The sequence below is a fragment of the Diaporthe batatas genome (assembly GCF_019321695.1).
Source record: "Diaporthe batatas strain CRI 302-4 chromosome Unknown Contig00006, whole genome shotgun sequence".
Taxonomy (NCBI): Eukaryota; Fungi; Ascomycota; class Sordariomycetes; order Diaporthales; family Diaporthaceae; genus Diaporthe; species Diaporthe batatas.
The window spans coordinates 142,239-159,654 of record NW_025408553.1 but is presented as its reverse complement, the minus strand read 5'-3'; the positions used below and the strand labels follow the sequence as shown (position 1 = coordinate 159,654).

General features: G+C 56.6%; 3 protein-coding genes across 3 annotated transcripts; 2 read left to right on the top strand and 1 right to left on the bottom strand.

Annotated features, from left to right (window-relative positions):
• Positions 1-166: 166 nt before the first annotated feature.
• Positions 167-5,083, bottom strand: KVR01_005827 (uncharacterized protein). The gene is made up of 2 exons (XM_044783870.1): positions 3,147-5,083; positions 167-3,089 (listed from the first exon to the last, which is right to left on the bottom strand). Exons 1-2 carry the CDS (start codon positions 3,318-3,320, stop codon positions 885-887), a joined length of 2,379 nt encoding a protein of 792 aa, XP_044644630.1. The 5' UTR covers positions 3,321-5,083; the 3' UTR covers positions 167-884.
• Positions 5,084-11,730: 6,647 nt separating this feature from the next.
• Positions 11,731-12,680, top strand: KVR01_005922 (uncharacterized protein; the record flags this gene model as incomplete). The annotated part of the gene is made up of 2 exons (XM_044784002.1): positions 11,731-11,777; positions 11,840-12,680. 2 exons carry the CDS (start codon positions 11,731-11,733, stop codon positions 12,678-12,680), a joined length of 888 nt encoding a protein of 295 aa, XP_044644725.1.
• Positions 12,681-13,483: 803 nt separating this feature from the next.
• Positions 13,484-16,392, top strand: KVR01_005939 (uncharacterized protein). The gene has a single exon (XM_044783739.1). The coding sequence runs from the start codon at positions 13,946-13,948 to the stop codon at positions 16,109-16,111; it is 2,166 nt and encodes a 721-aa protein (XP_044644742.1). The 5' UTR covers positions 13,484-13,945; the 3' UTR covers positions 16,112-16,392.
• The last annotated feature ends 1,024 nt before the right edge of the window (positions 16,393-17,416 follow it).

Below are 17,416 nucleotides of genomic sequence, written 5' to 3'. Positions count from 1 at the left end.
ATCCCTCCTTGCTCCCTAAACTCAATTCGACCAGTGCACTTGCTTACCTAGGTACCTACTTATAACAAATGCGCCTATTACCGCTGTTGCTCTCTCAACAGCCACACACACACAGGCACAGGCACAGGCACATATGTCCAAACATCTGGCAGGACGGACTCTGGTATAGCAAAGATAGTTGGTTTGCATTACGATGTCCAGTGCCTGTACGCAGGCTGACCTGAACTCAGATATGTAAAGTAGACCTGGACCTAAGCGCCAGCCTCCCCGCCTCGTCCCCTTCTCGAAAGTGGCCGAGTCGAGGGGCTTTCAAACGGTCGCAGACCCCGTCCTGACTCCAACTCCCTTGTATACAAACAAAAAGTGTCCCTTTTTTGTTCTTTTCCACTCCCAAGGATAGCCGTTTCCAAAACCACCGCCCTCCAAAGTATCCCGCCCCAAGCAATCCCCTGAGATGATCCCAATCCAGTGGCACCAATGTAAATTGTGACTGGTTATCCCAACCTCGGGACAAAATATCTCTGGCGGATGCCACCCTAAGTCTCTAACAAAATAAAGAAGAATCTCCGGTCGTCTGGTCGAACCGTCCAATCTATAAAGGGGTATTCTGTACGGCAACTTCAACTCGCGAAAAAGACGCAGCCCGCCCTGCCGCCGGCAGGGTGCTCCAAGTCAACGAATCCAAATGCAAACTGATGCCAATGACTGCCGCCCAGCATATGCCGCAGCTGTAAAACCGGACCAAGAGAGTGACGCGATAGTGCTCCTCAACACCAAAGAAAAAGTAGAAAAAATAACTCCGTGTGAAAATGATCGGATCAGAAATCGAAGCGCTCTGAGTGTTCAATCTTGAAGGGAAGCGTTTGCCGGCGCAACTCGGTCGCCTAGAATCGATGGCTGGCCGCCCAGATGCTTGCCGAGGCCGACGCCGCCCAGTCACTCTCCTCGTACGGGGGCGTCGGCCATTTGTACTCCGAAACCTTCCTGTTCAGGTCCAGTGGCTTGGGAGCAACCACCTCCTGGCCGTCTCCGAAGAGGCAAGCATTCCCATTGGCCGAGGGAGAGGGGGTCGGATATGGGTTGGCAAATCCGGCGTTGGTCGGTGCCTGCCGGTGGTTGTCAACCCGGCCGTCTCGCTCGATCCGCTTCATGGCCTTGTGCGTCGACGAGAGGACCTCATCGAGAAGCTCATCCGCCTCGTCGGGGGCATCGTAGTGGTTCACTCCGTGGGTCGCTTGTGCCCTTCGGGTTCGGCTGGAAATCGGGCCTCCGTTTCGAGCAGCGCCAGCGAGGTTGTCCACGGACCGGGGCTTGTGCTGCGGCAGCGAGTGGTGACGCTTCAGGTTGCTCTGGGAGTTGGCCTGGTGTGCGGGAGGGGCCGGGGCATGCACGTTATCGGCATTTTGTTGGACGTCTCTCAAGGCTCTGTCGAGGGGTTCGTAAGTGTCCTTTGGCACAGGTGCCGGTGGTTGATCGATTACCATGGATGATCTCTGGCTTCCCCATGGACCGCATCCAGCTTGGGCCTCCATGTCCGATTCAATGGGCGAGACCGGGGTTTGGTGCCGTCCGGAAAACCTCCGTGCCCTCTTCCTTAGGTGGGAAAAGAAACTCTCCTTGTGGGCACTCGGTGGTGACGCCAGTCCGCTGCCGCCGTTCAAAGCTCGCTCGGCCTGTTGTCGATGAAGCTCGGAGTAGTGGTTAGAGTTCGACTGAACGGAAAGCTGTCTCCCGATCTTCTTGGATGACTTGTCCTCTTGTGGTCCATGCCTTTGAGCACCGTTTGCGTAGGCGTCGTTGTACGATGGCGTTCGGCTGCTGGCTTGAGCCGTCACGGCATCTGAGAGAGGTGAGATGGGGCGGATAGTGGGAAGAATTGGCATGGGTGCCACGTTGGAAATACCATTGCTCCATGTTGTCCTCTTGGGCGCGGCCGGCCGGGTCTTCGCGGGTACCACAGGTGCGACATCAACAATCATACCGTGGGCTGGGGGAGGCCGAGACGCAGTCGGCTCCTTCACAGTCTGTTGGGGGACTGCCTCGTTGGAGTCAGTGCGGCCAATGAGCGACTTCCTGAACCATGATGGTTTCGACGACATTGGCGGTGTCGCGGCATCCTTGGACCGTCCAATCTCGGAGGGCTTCCGGCCCAGCATTCTTGATGCTGACGACTTGGGTCGCAAAGGATCAACCGCATCGGCGAAGTACTCGTGCTGCAGCGTTTGTGTGGATGTCGGTCTGTTCTTGGGGTCCCACATCAGGCACCACGTCACGAAGTGGCTCAGCGACGCGGGCCACTGTGGTGTTTGTAGGATCGTGTCCATCGAGTGGGGGGCCATCTTAGGGAAGGAGAACCCCAACTTTCCGGCCAGTCTGGTGCCCTCGCGCCAGTCACCACCACCTACCCGCTGACCGGCCTTGTTGTACCAGTTCCCTGGGCTTCCCATTATCTCACAGACCCTCCAGACCTGGTCTACCTCGTTTCCACCAGGGAAGAGGGGCTTCAGCGTCGCTATCTCCACCGCCATTGCACCAATGGCCCAGATGTCCACGGGGGCAGAGTATTCGCCGGCCCTTAATAGCACCTCGGGAGCTCGGTACCACCGCGTCGATACATACGTCGTGTATGGCAGCTTGGAGTGTGTCTCCCTTGCCAGTCCAAAATCGGCGATCTTGACAGTGTACGTGGGAGGAGTGGAGGGTGGCGTGACCAAAGCTGAGTAGCGCCTGAAAGAGTTAGAAGTATCTTGATGGGAAGAAGTCGACACCAGGATGTTCTCTGGCTTGATATCTCTGTGGAAGAAGTTGTGTGCGTGTATGTGCTCAAGTCCTTGCATGATCTGGAACAAGATGCTCTTCACGCTCGCGTTGTCGAGGCACTTGTGATCTCTGGCCTTCATGAGTTGGTACAGGTTTCCCTCCATGTACTCCATGCAAATGTGGAGCTTCTTGCTGAAGGGATCCAAGAAGATGTCCAGGGCCGGAACCAGATGTTGGTGGTGTGGCAGTGTCCTCAGGAACACGACCTCTCTGAGCTCTAGGCATGGTGTGAAGGACTCGAAGGACTTCTTCATGGTCTTGATTGCCACCTGATCCAAGTGTCAGCTCCCTGCGCTGCGACGCAGTCTGTCCTATCCGCCACTTACTACTGTGCCTCTCCTGGCGACGTTGGCACCAGCGGTCCGAACCCTTGCCAAGACGACGCTGCCGAAACTTCCATCGCCGATCTCCTTGAGGACTTCGAACCTGTCCTCCAAGGCGTAGCCGTTAGAGCCGTTCAAGCCTGAACCCCGGTGGGTCAGGTCGTGTGCGACAGTCATGGCTGTGTGTGGTGGTGAAAACCAGTTTCAAGGTGAGTAAATGCTGTCTCCAGCCCCTGCAGTCGGGTGGAGGGCTGTGGGATGAGTCTTCGGGGAAGCTCTTTTTGCAAGAGCTTAATGCTGTAATTGGAGCATTCAGTTTCAACAATAGCGAGCGTCGAGGATTGAATCGATGGCGTTCGGTGGTGTCTGCGGGCGTCGAAGGTGATGTACGTGGTGGTTGAGGTGGTTGTAACCGGTTATCGATACTTGGGATGGATAGCTGGGATGTATACCTGAGGGAGGGTAGGGCGGAAACCAGGTTGACTTGAGTTGGGATTGGATATAGGAAAGATCAAAAAAGAGTGGACGGGCCTCTTGCAGAATTGGGCCTGGAATTATTAAAAGGAAAAGTGAAGAGATTGATGGGCGTGCAGGGAGGGACCAGAAAGATTGGGATGCGGGTCCTTTCCCTTAGGCGGCTCCGGGAGTTCTGACGCAGGTACCTCGACTTTCGCGTGAGGGTTCCGGGATTAGCGTGAAGATGCAATTATTAGAATAAACGTGGATCCAACGGTAATCTAATGAGCCTGGCTGCCCACTCGGAGTCGGTGCCCTGAAGGGCGTTGAACCGCTTGAAACTAGGTTGAAGGGATGATTTAAAAGGAAAAGAAGGACCGGCTGCAGCGTTGCCAAAGATTCAGAGCCGTCCCTGGGGTCTGGGCCCGGTGGGCGTTGCTCTTGGTCCTTTGCGTTTGAGAGGCGTCCCGCAGCGGGATTGGAATGACGGCTTGAGGGAGGCCAAGAAACACTACCAGCCAGGGCGAACAACCGTGACAGCTGGACGAGAGACGGCGTGTGAATGCGAATGTGAATGTGAATGTTGTGGGCCGCCAGAACGCAGCTCGTTCTGAGATGACGACGGGTTGACCTGATTTCAATGGCCGGTCTGCTGGTGTCGCTATTGGAACTGGCGTGAACTGCTGGCTGCACGAAGACGGGGCCCGTGAGTCCTGGCTGGGGGGAGGGGGGAGCCCTGGTGGATGAGAGGGCAGATCGGCCCAATAGCGGGTGGATTGGACAATTCCAGAACACCACGAGGAGGGCAGGAGGGCAGGAGGGCAGGACTGGGGACTCGTGGGCGGACTGGGGCGTGGGTCTCGAGAAGCTGGCGAGCAGAGTGGCTTGGTGCGAGTGGCAGACCCGGTCCTTAGCATGAACGAGAGAAGCTGGGGGTGGTCGAGGAGGATCGATAGGGGCAGACAATCTCGCTAACGATTCGGGTCTCAGCGTTTCTTTGAAGGGCCCAATTTGCGCCCACGACCAGGGTTTCCTCGAGTAGCCCCCGTCCGTATTTCTTCCGTCGTGTTGTTGTGGCCCGTCCCACGCACGGCACACGGTGAGGAAGCGCACGAAATGATGGGCAGAAAGGAGACGACTGAGCCTGACAAGGTTGCTCCACCTGGTTGAGCGCGACCCCAGCGAGATTAGCGGACGGGTGCTCTCAGGTGAGGCGGCAGGCGGCTATGGCATTTCGAATGGCAATGCGAAAGTGGGCTGTGGTTTTGGCGGTGGGGTTATTGGGAAGGAAGGCGAGATTGATGAGGGCAGGACAGGGAAGGAAGGACGAGGACAAAAGTGCTGGCGAAGGGAACGATCAGGCCCGGTCACCCAAATCACGGACAGGGTCAAATCAAGACAAGTCGAGGTGCGGTGCAATCAAGAGGTTGCATGCTGTCCTGTGGTAAAACGAACGAGCAGTCGAGATGAGTCGCCTGGCTCGCACGCGGCATTCGAGGAGGGAAGGAACAAGGGCCGGGCGGGAGGGCGAGGTACGGTACTGAGTACCTCCTGAGCACTGTAGCGTGGTGTGTGTCCCCTGCCCTGACTTTGGCCCTGACCAGCGCTGCAGACGCGTTACAACTGGTTGCCTGAGCCGAAGCAACCTTGGAACATTGGGAACCTTGGAATGCCCTGTTAGGTAAGGTACGGCAACTTGTCAGATGCTGATGTGCCAGTGCTGCAACTGGCGCCAATGGGTGGTCTGGTGGTGTGGTGGTGTCCGGGGGGGGGACTCCAAGGGCCCTTGGGCCCAGGTCCCAGGTGAGTTCATGCATTGCAAACGAGGAAGGGCCCGCCGCCAGTCACTGCACCGCGGGACTGGATGCGCAGGTACAAGCACCCGAGGTACACGGGGCGCCGAAAACGAGCGCGAGGGTACCACCCGTGCTGGTTTTGACGAGGTGCCTCGGTAGCGCTGGCACACCCGCCAGCATGCCTGGGTAGTGGCGCATAGCATGAAATGAAATGAAGGGCAGCGTGCTACTGTTAGTCCGGCCGCCCGGCCACCCGGCCAGAGGCCAGGAGCGTCCCAAAGGCTTGCTTTGCCTGTCTTGTTGACACGTCGTTGTCGAAGCGATGCAGAGCTTTTCGCATAACAAACAAGCGACTGCTTGACAGACCCCGCCCCCAGAACCAGCGAGTGGCAATGCTCTCTTGCATTCTGGCTATTCTTGTCGCAGCAGCAACCTTGCCTGGGCAACCGAATGCTGAACTGCCGATGCTGCTTGGATGGGTGGATGGCCTGCTGCAATCACCAAGAGCAGTGCAGGACCAGTGCAGGACCAGCGCAGGACCAGTGCATAGCGCATACTTTCGCACGTCTACGCAACAGTCTGCGCAACGGGCACCCAGGGCACTCTATGCTCCAATGCGGAGCCCAGACGGAGTGCTGTGACTGACTTCGTCTTGTCGGAAAGCCGGGAGGCAGGGAGGGAGGGTCCCTGCTTCAGCTTGCGCTCTCACAGATGCAGCTGAGCCCCTGCCACGGCTGCCGGGCTGGCTGCTGTTCCCTCACGAACTGCTGGCTGCTAGGCGTCTACCAGGCAGGAGGTCAATGCCCCCGCACAAATGAAGGGGCCCACGTCACTTGGGGCCTGTGCAAGACTAACACCTGCGACGCTCACGACCACGCACGTCAGGGATGGCAAGAACACGATCCGTTCCGGGCAGAATTTACCATCCTAGCGGTTACGCGACGACGTTTTGGCGTCTGATCCCTCGACTGCGCGGCACGAGCGCCAGGGGGTGACAGGGGCCGGAACAAGAGCTACCACAGCGCGGCATGCAGCACATGGACAGGAACAGGAACTGGCGCAGGTGATCTCTCGTGCTGGGCATATCGGGCGTGGGAGGGGGGGCATCTGGGGACCGGCTTGACATCGGGGCCACTGCTGCTGAAGGCTGGGCAGGCAGGCAGGCTGGCAGGCTGGTCGACGCCATTTTGTTGCAGCTCGTCAGTGCGCACTCGTGAAAGGCAACGGTGACGGACGTGCACGCACACGCCCGAACACTGCACACTGCACGCTGCAAGCTGCACGCTGCACAAGAGATCGCCATTGATCTGAGGCCCGCTCTTGCCCTTCTCGGTCGACCGTTGCAAGGTGGAGTCAAAAGCAAGCTCCTCACCAACACCCAAAACTGCGCATGTGCGGTAACGAGGGAGGCAGGGAGGCTGGCATCGCTGGCATCGCTCGTGATCGCTCGTGGCGGCCCTTCTGCCTTCTGCACTGACCAGTCGTGACAGTCCGCCAGCCTGCCAATATAATTACAAGAAGGGCCCAACCGTCCCATTACCACTTTTGAGTTTACCTCTGCTTGATTTGATGAGCACTGTCCACCAGGGCACCGCATGAGCAAGAAGCGTCATCGTGTGCGCGTCGAGCGGGTCAAGCCCAAAAAGAAAATCGAGCAAATAGAAAAAAACATACGGCATCGTCTGTTGTCCAGTCATACAATGGTCCCGTCGACGATAGCCTCTTCGCTAGAGGCAGCATCGCGTTGCTGGTTTCCGCTGCCAGCTCACCGTGCCTTGCAGGCTACTGCAACTCTTAGCCCTGTTGGGTCATTGGAAAAACGTATCTGGACGATCTAGTCCCGTTATGGGAGTGCAAAGATGGACCCGCCGGCAGAAAAGGGGGGATCGCCACTCGGCTTGCTCTTCCAAAGCTGCCACACGAGAGCCAGCCGTGGACATCACACCAGAGTTCCGATCTCCCCCCACGGTGTCTCTCTGTGCATACTTCTTGGGATCGATCGACTGCTCCCAAGGCGGTGGTCCCACGAGACCGTGTCAAGCAGTCACGATCGAGCTGCGTCTCCAGCAACAAGCTTGTCTAGCTTTGTCACCACGGATACCGCCGCGCAGTCGCCATGTCGGCATGTTCACCGGTCAATTAAATTCACGAATAGGATTTTCTCACCCGCCAGCAGGCAGGCCGTGCACGGGAAGGTATCGATACTTTTGTGCCCAGGGTCTGCGGGGTTTAAGATTCGGCCACTTCAAGTTGAGACGAAGCTCCCCGGTTGAAACGAGGCACGGGGAGCGGCAGGCTGCCAAAGAAGTAGAGAATAACGGAAGGAAGATTTATTCCGGAATGAATTAGTGGATCGGTGTCGTACTGGGGTGACGGACATAGGATCCCGGAAAACTGCCGCCGAATGTTTAGACGAAACGAGGCGCTGAAGAAAACACGTACATTGAAGGCACCGACAACCGTGGTTCTACGTCATCAGTTGGGGGTGGGTTCTGTGTTGTCGAGCTTCATATACACGAGGCTCGAACACTTGCCTCTCGGGCACTGATCTCATCAAACTTGCCACGCCCGATGCAGTGCCTCGAGGAGTCGCGTGTTGGCTGGCAGGGCGAGGTTTGTGGCAGCAAGAGCACGCGCCACTGGCCGGCGAGCTCTCGGGATCAAGGTTTCTGGGGAAGCCACTGCCTTAATCGAGCCCTTGAGCTGCTAGTCATTGTTATGGTGCTATAGCTGGACCTGACTGGCCGGGGCAGATGAGGTCGTCGAGCCGTCTGTGTCTACTTTTATGCGACGTTTTGGTCGGGTGAACGTGGGGCGACTTGTTCATGCACTCATCTTAAAGGGACACCGTGAGCAGTCACGCAGTCCAGCAGCAAGCAGACCCTTCGATGAACATGCCTGGCCGGAGATTCGATCCTCATCTCACGGGAGCTTGGGCCTCTGGTTTGCCCCAGGAAGCGTGCCGTCCTGCGCCCATGTAACCCCTACATCTCTGGCTAATAAGGTAGCCTGACCGAATGAGTGGTAGGGGTCTAGCTGTTGGCAATCACCAGGAGATTTGTCCCGAGGTTATTTCGAGGTTGGATCTGCCTGAGAGGCATGCCGCTGCCGGCAACAAGTGGCAGCGCTGAGCTTCGAAAAGTGAGGTGAAATTTGTCTCGTCTCAGCGCCCGCTCAATGCCGCCCCCAACCAGGTCGTGATGAATGGTGTCTGCGGGCGGAATCTCAAGAAGTCTTGCTTTCACTGCGGAGTATTGTCACGGAAACAGCACTGACTCGCCCGGCTATGCAGACCCAGCCCAAGGCCGAGCCGGGAGGGCTCATCCTCTCCAGGAACCCGTGACTGCCAGCTGCTGCCCGTAATCACAAAAGAGCTGGTGGCCGCATGCACCTCGACCACAGTGTACGCTACAATAAGTGGTGAACTTCGGGAACTTGGGACCTAAAACACCCAGTGTCCCCGGCCGCGAAAGGGGGTTCGCGGGCCCTTGTGGCGCCAACGATCCGGGGCGGCTTCCGAGTCCAGGGTGCTCAATGCGCTTGTTCGTTTCTGGCCATATCCACTCTCCTGGGAATCTCGGTCGCACCGCTCGTCAGTTTCGCTTCGGATGCTGTGGGCTCGTGTCAACAACCAAGATTCCCAACACGGAAAGCTCGGTTCTCGCCTGTCTTCGTCAATCGGAGATCCACTCCTTCTGATAGCTTCCATCGCCTAAATCAGAGCCCGGTCGACGGGAACACCCCACTGCCGCTACGTCCTCACCGGGCTGCCAGGGTGCCCGCGATATGCGCTGTATTTTTTTCCCACCCAGCCCGCAACTGACGACCACCGCGCTGGCGACATGGGGATGGCGTCCTGCCTCCGCCTGCATGCGAAATGGTGGTGGCTGGTCTGTGGATGAAGGATGAACATATGGCCCCCCCTCACTCTCCCCCGGATTTTGGAACCGCGAACCACAGTTGACGCGGCGACGTGGGCCGGGGCTCTGCTCTGACCGCTATGTCCTGCTGTCGGCGGTCAACGAGAAAGTCGTGAACGATGGGTCCTAGAGTCACCCAGCCCCCCGGGTCGAGGGGTCGTCTCTCTCACCGACTTGGACTCCCACGTGGTTTGAGAACTGTTCTCCGCTTTTCCTCTCAGAGCTGTCGTATTACCGACACTCTTTCCTGGACTATTCTCGCATTGGTGAATGTGTTTTGTGTCTATGGGGGCAGGGCAGCGGGCCAGTGCCCGGCTAATTGGATAACGCATGTACCTTGACATGCAAGAGTTTTACGCTGTCTCGACTCGGACGACCGTCATGCCGACTCGATGTGTTGTGCTCGGCACTCGGAACTAGACCAATATCCCAGCAGGCCGTGAGATAATTGCAGGTCGAGATGCCACCCTGCCAGGTGACTGCTCATTGATACTGTCCTGATGTCTGGGACCAGCTGCCAGAAGTACTCAGTCTGGCAGACCGCAGGGCAGTCGCATCATGAGACCTCTGCAGAGTCCGCAGCCTGCCCAGGTGACCCATCGATGGTGTGTAGGCTTTGGCTTGCGAGGTTCCTTTTTACATGACAAAGTCCAGCAAGTCTTTACAGTGCTTTGGGGTATGTCCCTGAATTGCTGCGGGTAAAGCATCCAGTCCGTTGTGGTCTTCAAAAACTGTGCTCGGGTGTCCGTTGCTCGCCCAGCGTGTCCCCAGCCTCATCAGGGACAAGCTCCCATAGGCCAACCACATACAACGGAACATTCTGTAGGATAGCCTCTTATGAGAGATCATACTATGGGTTGACTCTCTGTGGGATGGATGATTTCCTATGGGGTGCTATCCTAAGGATAACATCCTTTAGAAGAGGGAAATAACCCATCAAGGCTCTTCTATGATGTGTTATGGCAGAGGTGTATGTGATAGAGAAGTAATATTTGCTAACTCTGCCAGGCTACGCCATGTAGGTGCGCCCTTCTGCGATGGACTGAAGGCAGGCAATTGACCCAAAACCACTGATTGGTAAGTCAAAAACCCAGTGGTTTCTTACGAGTAAAGTGATGGTTTTGAAAGAGTTTCCAAATATGGCCGTCCGTCTCCCTTTTTTTCGCCAGCTGTGGTGAGTGGTGCGTTCAGGGTCTTCAATATGACCAACATTACACAATATGAGAGTGTCCATTCTCATGGAAGTCGTTCCAAAAACCATTGAATCATTGCAGTTCCAGCAGTCATGTACTTATTGATGGGGAAGGCCAATCTTTCTTGTACTTAAGCAAGCGATTGTGTTGGTCATCGCGTTTCCGTCTGAAGCAGACACGGCGAAGGGTTGTTTGAGATAAACTGAGGAAATGCCCAAGGCTATCTTTGACACTTCTGTTGACCGTGTCTCTCAACTCATGGGCTGTTTGCAAGCCGACTTCTTCAACCACCACCCGTCCCCCCCCCCCAAGCTTCAGCCTCCTTGGTCCCCAGATCCAGAACCCTCAGGAAACGCTGAAGACTGTCCGTGAAACAAGTAGGCAGCACTGAGCAGTTGCTGTTTTCAGAAACCGCAGACCACGCCTGGTTTTACTGAACGGCTTTGTTGCCTCCTCTGGTGTGGTCTTCCTCCAAAGACTCCCCAGACAGGCTTGGAAACTTGCCTCCCAATACAAGGCAGCAAGGACAGCAGCCCCGGGTGCCTACAGGTCTTTGGCACAAGCAAACTGCTTCTTCTCTGAGGCAATACATGACACATCCTCTCCCAAACGGCAAGTCTCCTGGAGGTAAGTTGCTCAAGCCTGGAATACCAACCACTCACTGTCTGTGGGTTGGTTCCTGCCTCTTCTGTCTAGGCATACACCAGCATCGCTTTGCACTTTCCACCTTTCACCTTCCACTTTCAATATTTCACAGTCTGTATTCTACCCCCAAATCTTCAACCTTTACGTTTTCCCACCCTCCCCACCCTCGATTGTTCCAAACCGAGCTACCCTACACTCAACTTTTCCTCATACGTGGACCATCTGGGAAACAAACTTGGAAGTCAAACACCCTTTGGGTCAGTGGTGACCAACTTTCTGTAGGTACTGCGCTGACCCCGAAATCCGCCTTCTACTAAAAGCTGAAGGTCCCAAAGCAGACATTCTAGCACTTGCCGCAATTTCCACCGGCCACTTCCCCTTTTCAAGCCATTCAGCAGACACGCAACGCGACCTTCTCCCCTGCCTGCCCAGGACTTCAGAGTAAGTATTCACTTTCCATCCATTTCTGCGTATGGTTCCCCCAAAGATCTCTGCTTACATCTAAAAAGCCATCAAGTTCTTCGTTGGCCCGCAGACAACCAGACATCCCCACGACTCGCCCGATCTAGTCTGCAAGATGGCTTACAACCACGGAGGCAAGGACAACAAGAGCCTCCCAGCGATGTGAGAAACCAAGCCCTCGTCCCCCGTCAGGATATGATGAAACTGATGCTAAGTTCCACCAGGCTCAAGTGTGCGGCTGATGGCAAGTTGGAGAAGAGCGACATGTTCTCGAACAACATGCTCAAGAAGCGACAATTCAATCCCAGCGCCCGAATTACTTGTCGAAAGCACACCGCAGGCCCTACGACCGAGTTGCTTTGTAGCAACTGCCGCAAGCACAAACCAGTCATCTTCTTCAGCAACGCCGAGCGCAAGTCCAGCGGTAGTCAGCGCTGCCGCGCCTGCATTGAGTGGATGGAGAACGACGCGCCTGGCCATGTGCCTCTACCGGCCCCAAATAGCGTTCGCGAGGAGGACGAATTGAAGCCGTTCGCAGACCAGAACACCCTGAACCTGGCCTTCGTGGACAGTGACGACGACGATGACTTTGTCACTGAGGCGCATGACGATGGGGTTTCCGGCACTTGGATGGGACGGTCCAAGGAGAGCAGCACCGCGGCCAAGTCCGGCGCTGGCCTTACAGCCAGCAACCTTCAATCCCTCGATGATTTTGGAAACTCGCGCTCTGCCTCCAGCCGCGGTGTCGGAAGCTACCATGCGTCCTCTGCCCCGACCGACACGGCGTCGACCGCCGGCACCGACGTTACTACCCGCCCCAGTGGAGGGCCCCAGTTCAATGCATACGGTCCTGAAGGCCAGTTCCAGAAGCGCCAAGCCGGCACTGCTGCTTCTGTGGTCTCGGGCACCTCCCGCACCTCCCGCAGCAGCTCTGGCCGCAATGCTTGGATCAAGGTGCCCGGCCGCAAGACAGGTCCTTCCTTGCCGCGCCACTTGGAGTATGAGAACCCCGAGTTTGTTGGACAGGAGGACTACGATGACGACGACAGCTCGGATGGCTGCTAGGCGAAAGATTCTCTAGGACGCGCTACAGCCTCGCACGACAGTGTAAGTGCGGCCAATAGAAACCAGACTGATTCCGAATCGGGGTTGGTCGTCGAGACCTGGCATGTCCAGCAATTTTTGGAGCTCGGTCGAGTATTTAGGACTTTGTTGGGCATTTTTGAACCTTTGATGGGCGGGGAACAGCTTCGTGGATAACTACACAGCTTAGATTGGAGCCCGGCAGATTGCTGCTATACGCAGAGCAGAGCATGAATACGACAATTTGATATTCTCACGCCTGTGGGCGCGGATGGCCGTTTGATGGGCTGTAAGTGCGATTTCTTAGTGATGAACGCCGTTCCAGCCACTCGGGTGAAAGCAGGGCGGAACACGCGGGACCCTTCTTTTTAGTGCATTGTTTCTCGAGCCCGGCTTAGATGATCAGCAGTTCGGGCGAGCGCCAGCACATCGCGACCGCACTGCCGACGCCATTGTGGCGGTCGATCGCGGCCAGCCTTGCCTGTGCAAGCAGTCGGGTGAGGATGCGATTGGAGTGAGACGGGCTTTAATGTGGGAGATAAACAGAGTGAGGCAAACCCGACGGCTTTGTTTTGCCACAAGCAAACCTAAGTATGTTAATTGCTGCAGTAGAGCCGCAGATATTCTCGAGCACTTTTCGGAGATCGACAGAACTGAGCACACCCCTAAAGTTACCGCTACAAGTGCAGTGCAACGCAGCGGACTCTTGACGGGCAGAGGTTGAGAGGCCATGTTGACCTGGTTGACTCGTTTCCAGGTCGTCTACCCTCCCCTTATTGACGCCTGATCAGCAGGGATGGCCCCTCTTGGTGAGGGTTCGCTGGCAGGGCCGCCCGACTACGAGGCGGGCGGCAGAAGCAGAGAGAGCGCGAGTGAGGGTACGCCGGGGGGTCGGCCGTAGAGTTGTGTTTTCGTGCCCTTTCATTCCACTTTCTGTTTCATCGCGCGAATCAAATGTCTGCCCAGCGCCATCGTGGGGTTGGCGCATCGGGTTCTCGTGACGTCTCGCCCAACGTCGAACATCTATGTACAAGCCCTACTTCAACATATTTTTTTGGGCTCCAGCTCTGTCCCCTTCAAGTATCTCAACACTTTCGTGACGGCTGGTTTTGTGTCGCTTTGACCTCTACGGTTCTGTGTTTGCATTGTCTATTTTTGACTAGCTTTCTAACGTGCTATATTCGGTTCAACATGCATCGATAAACTTTTCCCCACCATTCTATCGCCAGAGTAGCTAATACAAGACCATGTCGAAATACGACGACGACAGAGGTCAACCCAGGGAGAAGGAGAGGGTGCCTGCTCTCAAGGCGACCGATTGGAAGACGCCACATGGCCAGGTCAAGGCACAACATAGCGACGTCGAAGATGTATCACCGCGGTCCAGAGGCGAGATCCCTCTAACAGAGAGGCACACGGAAGAAATCCGAAGACGAATCGAGGAAGCCAAAGAAAAAGCAGCAAGGACGAGTCCTGTCCATGATGCTCCAACACCGCCTCGGACTTCAACTCAACCAGCTGTTCCGCCTCCGATAAATCCCAACCTGCCTACGTCTAGTCTGAGCTCAGTATCCCCGGAGCTTCTGACGGAGCTGCGCAAGATCATCAGGGAGGAGGTCGAACAGTTGAACAAAGGGGAGGTTCAAGCCGGGCAGGGCGATAGAACAGCAAGACCCCCGAGGCCAACATCGCCTATTCGTTCGTGGACGGACACCGAGGACCATGTCATGCCTGCTGCCGCCACTGCCGCCGCAGCCGCCACTGCTGCAAGCTTGTCGAAGGATGGTGGTGAGAAGAGATCAAGTCCAAATACAGGAGGACCATCACCGACGACGACGCAGCACAAGGAACCGCCACGGCAGTCAACTGTGCGCTTCAGCAACGAGACCAAAGCGGCCATGCCTGTACCACCTCGAAGTGGCGAGGACGACAACCGCAAGGCCTCTTCAGCTAAGGACGCCAGGCAGATGACGGCCATCGACCAGAAGTGGGGGGTCCTGTTCGATAAGGAGGGCGAGTCGACCAAGCGGATGGAGCACGTTGTCAAGGGTCTGGCGAACTACATCATTGAAGAATTCATGCCACAGCACTCCATCGTGATCACACCCGAGAAGATGTCAGCGTTCTACTCGCACCACCGCCTGGACAAGGAGGTATTCCCCTTTGCCGTCCTGTTCAAGTCCAAGTCGAAGCACCTCAACGAAGCCTTGGAAAGCCTCTACGAGGACCTGGGGTGTCAATACTTCCTTACCCCGGCCGACAGCAGGTCACGACCCAGTGTGCCTGCCTTGACGCCTGCGGGTTTCAAGCACTGGCTAGTCTCGTTTGTCCAAGCATATCCAGACGAGGAGGCCAAGCGCTTGGACAAGGTTGTGTCGGCTCTACCGATTGAAGCGGACAGCCTTCTGGACGGCAAGCGGGAGAGGCTGCCGAAACAAATATCACGATACCTTCTCCCAGAGAAGCCCGTACGGAAGGTGCAGAAGATGGTTGATGAGGCGATGAGAGACTTCACGCACGAAATCAATAATTCATCGACATCGCAGTCAAACATAGACAGCAACAGCAGCAGTGGGAGTAGGCCAACGCCGATTGTCGTAACTCAGGAAAAACGGCCATCGATGACTACGAGCGGCGCACAGAGCTCAAGCTCACGGTACATACCAGACGGCGCTTTTAAAGAGAGCAGGGCGGATGACGGAGGGGCGGGTCAAGAGAGGGACAGACGAACGATCTCAACTGCAGCGAGTAACAGCCGAGACCACGACGATAGCCGCCGAAAATCAATGCCCCCACCACCCGGGCCTGGCCACCTCGGGAGGACGAACTCGCTCGACACGGGCGGCCGGACTTCACAGAGCAGCAGGACGGGCCACGCCTCATCGTCTGGTGGCGGGCTGGGCAGGTCAGCGACCGGGTCGTCATCCTCTTCCTCGAGGAAGAACCGCAGCCCCACGAGAAACCTGCACAGCCAGTCGGTGCCGTCGGGTCTCGACCGCAACGATGTGGGGGCCGACCGGCGGTCGTCTATGATATCGGCGGCGGCAGCCAACGTTGCGGCGGCAGTTCTGAGGCCCTCTTCGCGTGCTGCGATGTCAGCGGCCCATCTCGCCTCGCAGGGCATGTCATCGTCGACGCCAGCCCTGGACACCAACGCACGAGAAACACGCAGTGGCGGCGAAGCCCGCGACAAACGGCCCAGTCTGGACGAGTCGATGCCGCGGTCGGCGTTCAACCTGAGAGACAGGACAGGCCTCGATAGCAGCAGCTCCAGCAAGCAGTCCAAGAGGCGAAGCATGGTGCTCCCTGACCTCAAGGGGCCGACGTGGGACGACTACCTCAAGGGCTCAGCGCCCAAGTCGTCCACCTCGTTCATAAAGAGAGCAGACCCAGGATACCACTCGTCAGGATGAGGATGCATATAGGCTGTGATGGTTAAAGGGAGGAGCAGCGCAGGATTAGCTCGCAGGAGTGAGCACGTGATGGCGGTTGCGATATGCTCCGGATGGTGGTTGATGAATTGCCTCTTGGAGAGGCCGGGGATCACGAATTTGGAATCATGGTAGCGGCTGGAGTTTTTTCTGTATGTTTTTGGTGATTTGCACAGTTGAATACCCCCCAAGGCAGACGTATTCTGAGATTGCTTTTTTCCCTCCATTTCCGAATGGGAGCCAAACACCTCGATACGCCTAACTGTTCTGGATCTGTGCAGGCAGCAGAGTGAAGTTAGCCCAGGATCCCAAGCAGGCTGAACTAGTTCGTGATTCCTGGGGGAAATGGGTGCCAATGGGAAATCCTCCGACGGACAAGTCATGCAGGGTAACCTCGTATCGCCCAGGATAAAATTGTCTGGGACAGATGAGCCCACCTGTCAGCTGCACTAGCCCTTAGCTTTTCTGCCCGTTCTGCCCATCTCTCCTCAAAGCAGACTTCAGTACCTGTGCGAAGCTTTACGATCCGTGCGAACTGCAGCCTGCTTAGCCTGCCTGCCCTGCTTACTCCAGATCCCGAGACTTTGTCGCACAGCGCCGATGCAGAATGGGGTTGGGGGGGTTTAAGATTGCCCGCCCGATTTGTCTCGGGTGGCGTCGAGCGGACATGTTCCTGTTGGTCGGGGGCACGACACGATTGGTCTCGTGCCATGTTTCAATGCCAAAGATTGTGCCTCTGCGTCTTGTCAATATTCGCCTCGCTTGTCAGAAACATGACAGGCTTCTAGCCGATCTCTTGGCAGGGCTCCCGAGCGACATCTGGCATTGGCATGTCTGGATGGCATCTGCCGCAGGCCCTGCCGCTCATCAGACGGAAAATCCGACCATCAGCTTGCGTGTGGCCGGGTGCGCAGTGCGATGACGATCTGTGGCAGGACTCCTTCCCGTCTTGGTCCATGCACCCAGGATTGTGGGATGGCTCATCCATGCCGTCGTCCAGACTGCCAGACTGTCACCGTGAATAGTACTCTTGGTCGAGGCCGGCGAACCTGGTGGCCTCATGGCGCTGGTGGTGCAGTTGATCTGCCGACCTGCCAACCTGCAGGCCCGCCTGGCCCCTCTGGCCCCTCTGGCCCCTGCGTCCAAAAGTCCACAGAGGAGAAGATGATGTCATGCTTGATCACGAGATTTCTTGGCAAGGCGGTAGGTAACCCAAGAGCACTTGCGAAGGGGCAGGTCCAAGCAAAAAGGAGACGATTTTTGTCAAACAGTTACCAAAAGCTTGTG

What these genes read in the sequence shown, in the direction of transcription:
- KVR01_005827 (XM_044783870.1), bottom strand. Translation starts at nt 3,320, where the DNA reads ATGACTGTCGCACACGACCTGACCCACCGGGGTTCAGGCTTGAACGGC. An exon ending in TCGCCAGGAGAGGCACAGTA is followed by an intron (nt 3,090 to 3,146) that starts GTAAGTGGCGGA and finishes CACTTGGATCAG; the next exon opens with GTGGCAATCAAGACCATGAA.
- KVR01_005939 (XM_044783739.1), top strand. Translation starts at nt 13,946, where the DNA reads ATGTCGAAATACGACGACGACAGAGGTCAACCCAGGGAGAAGGAGAGG.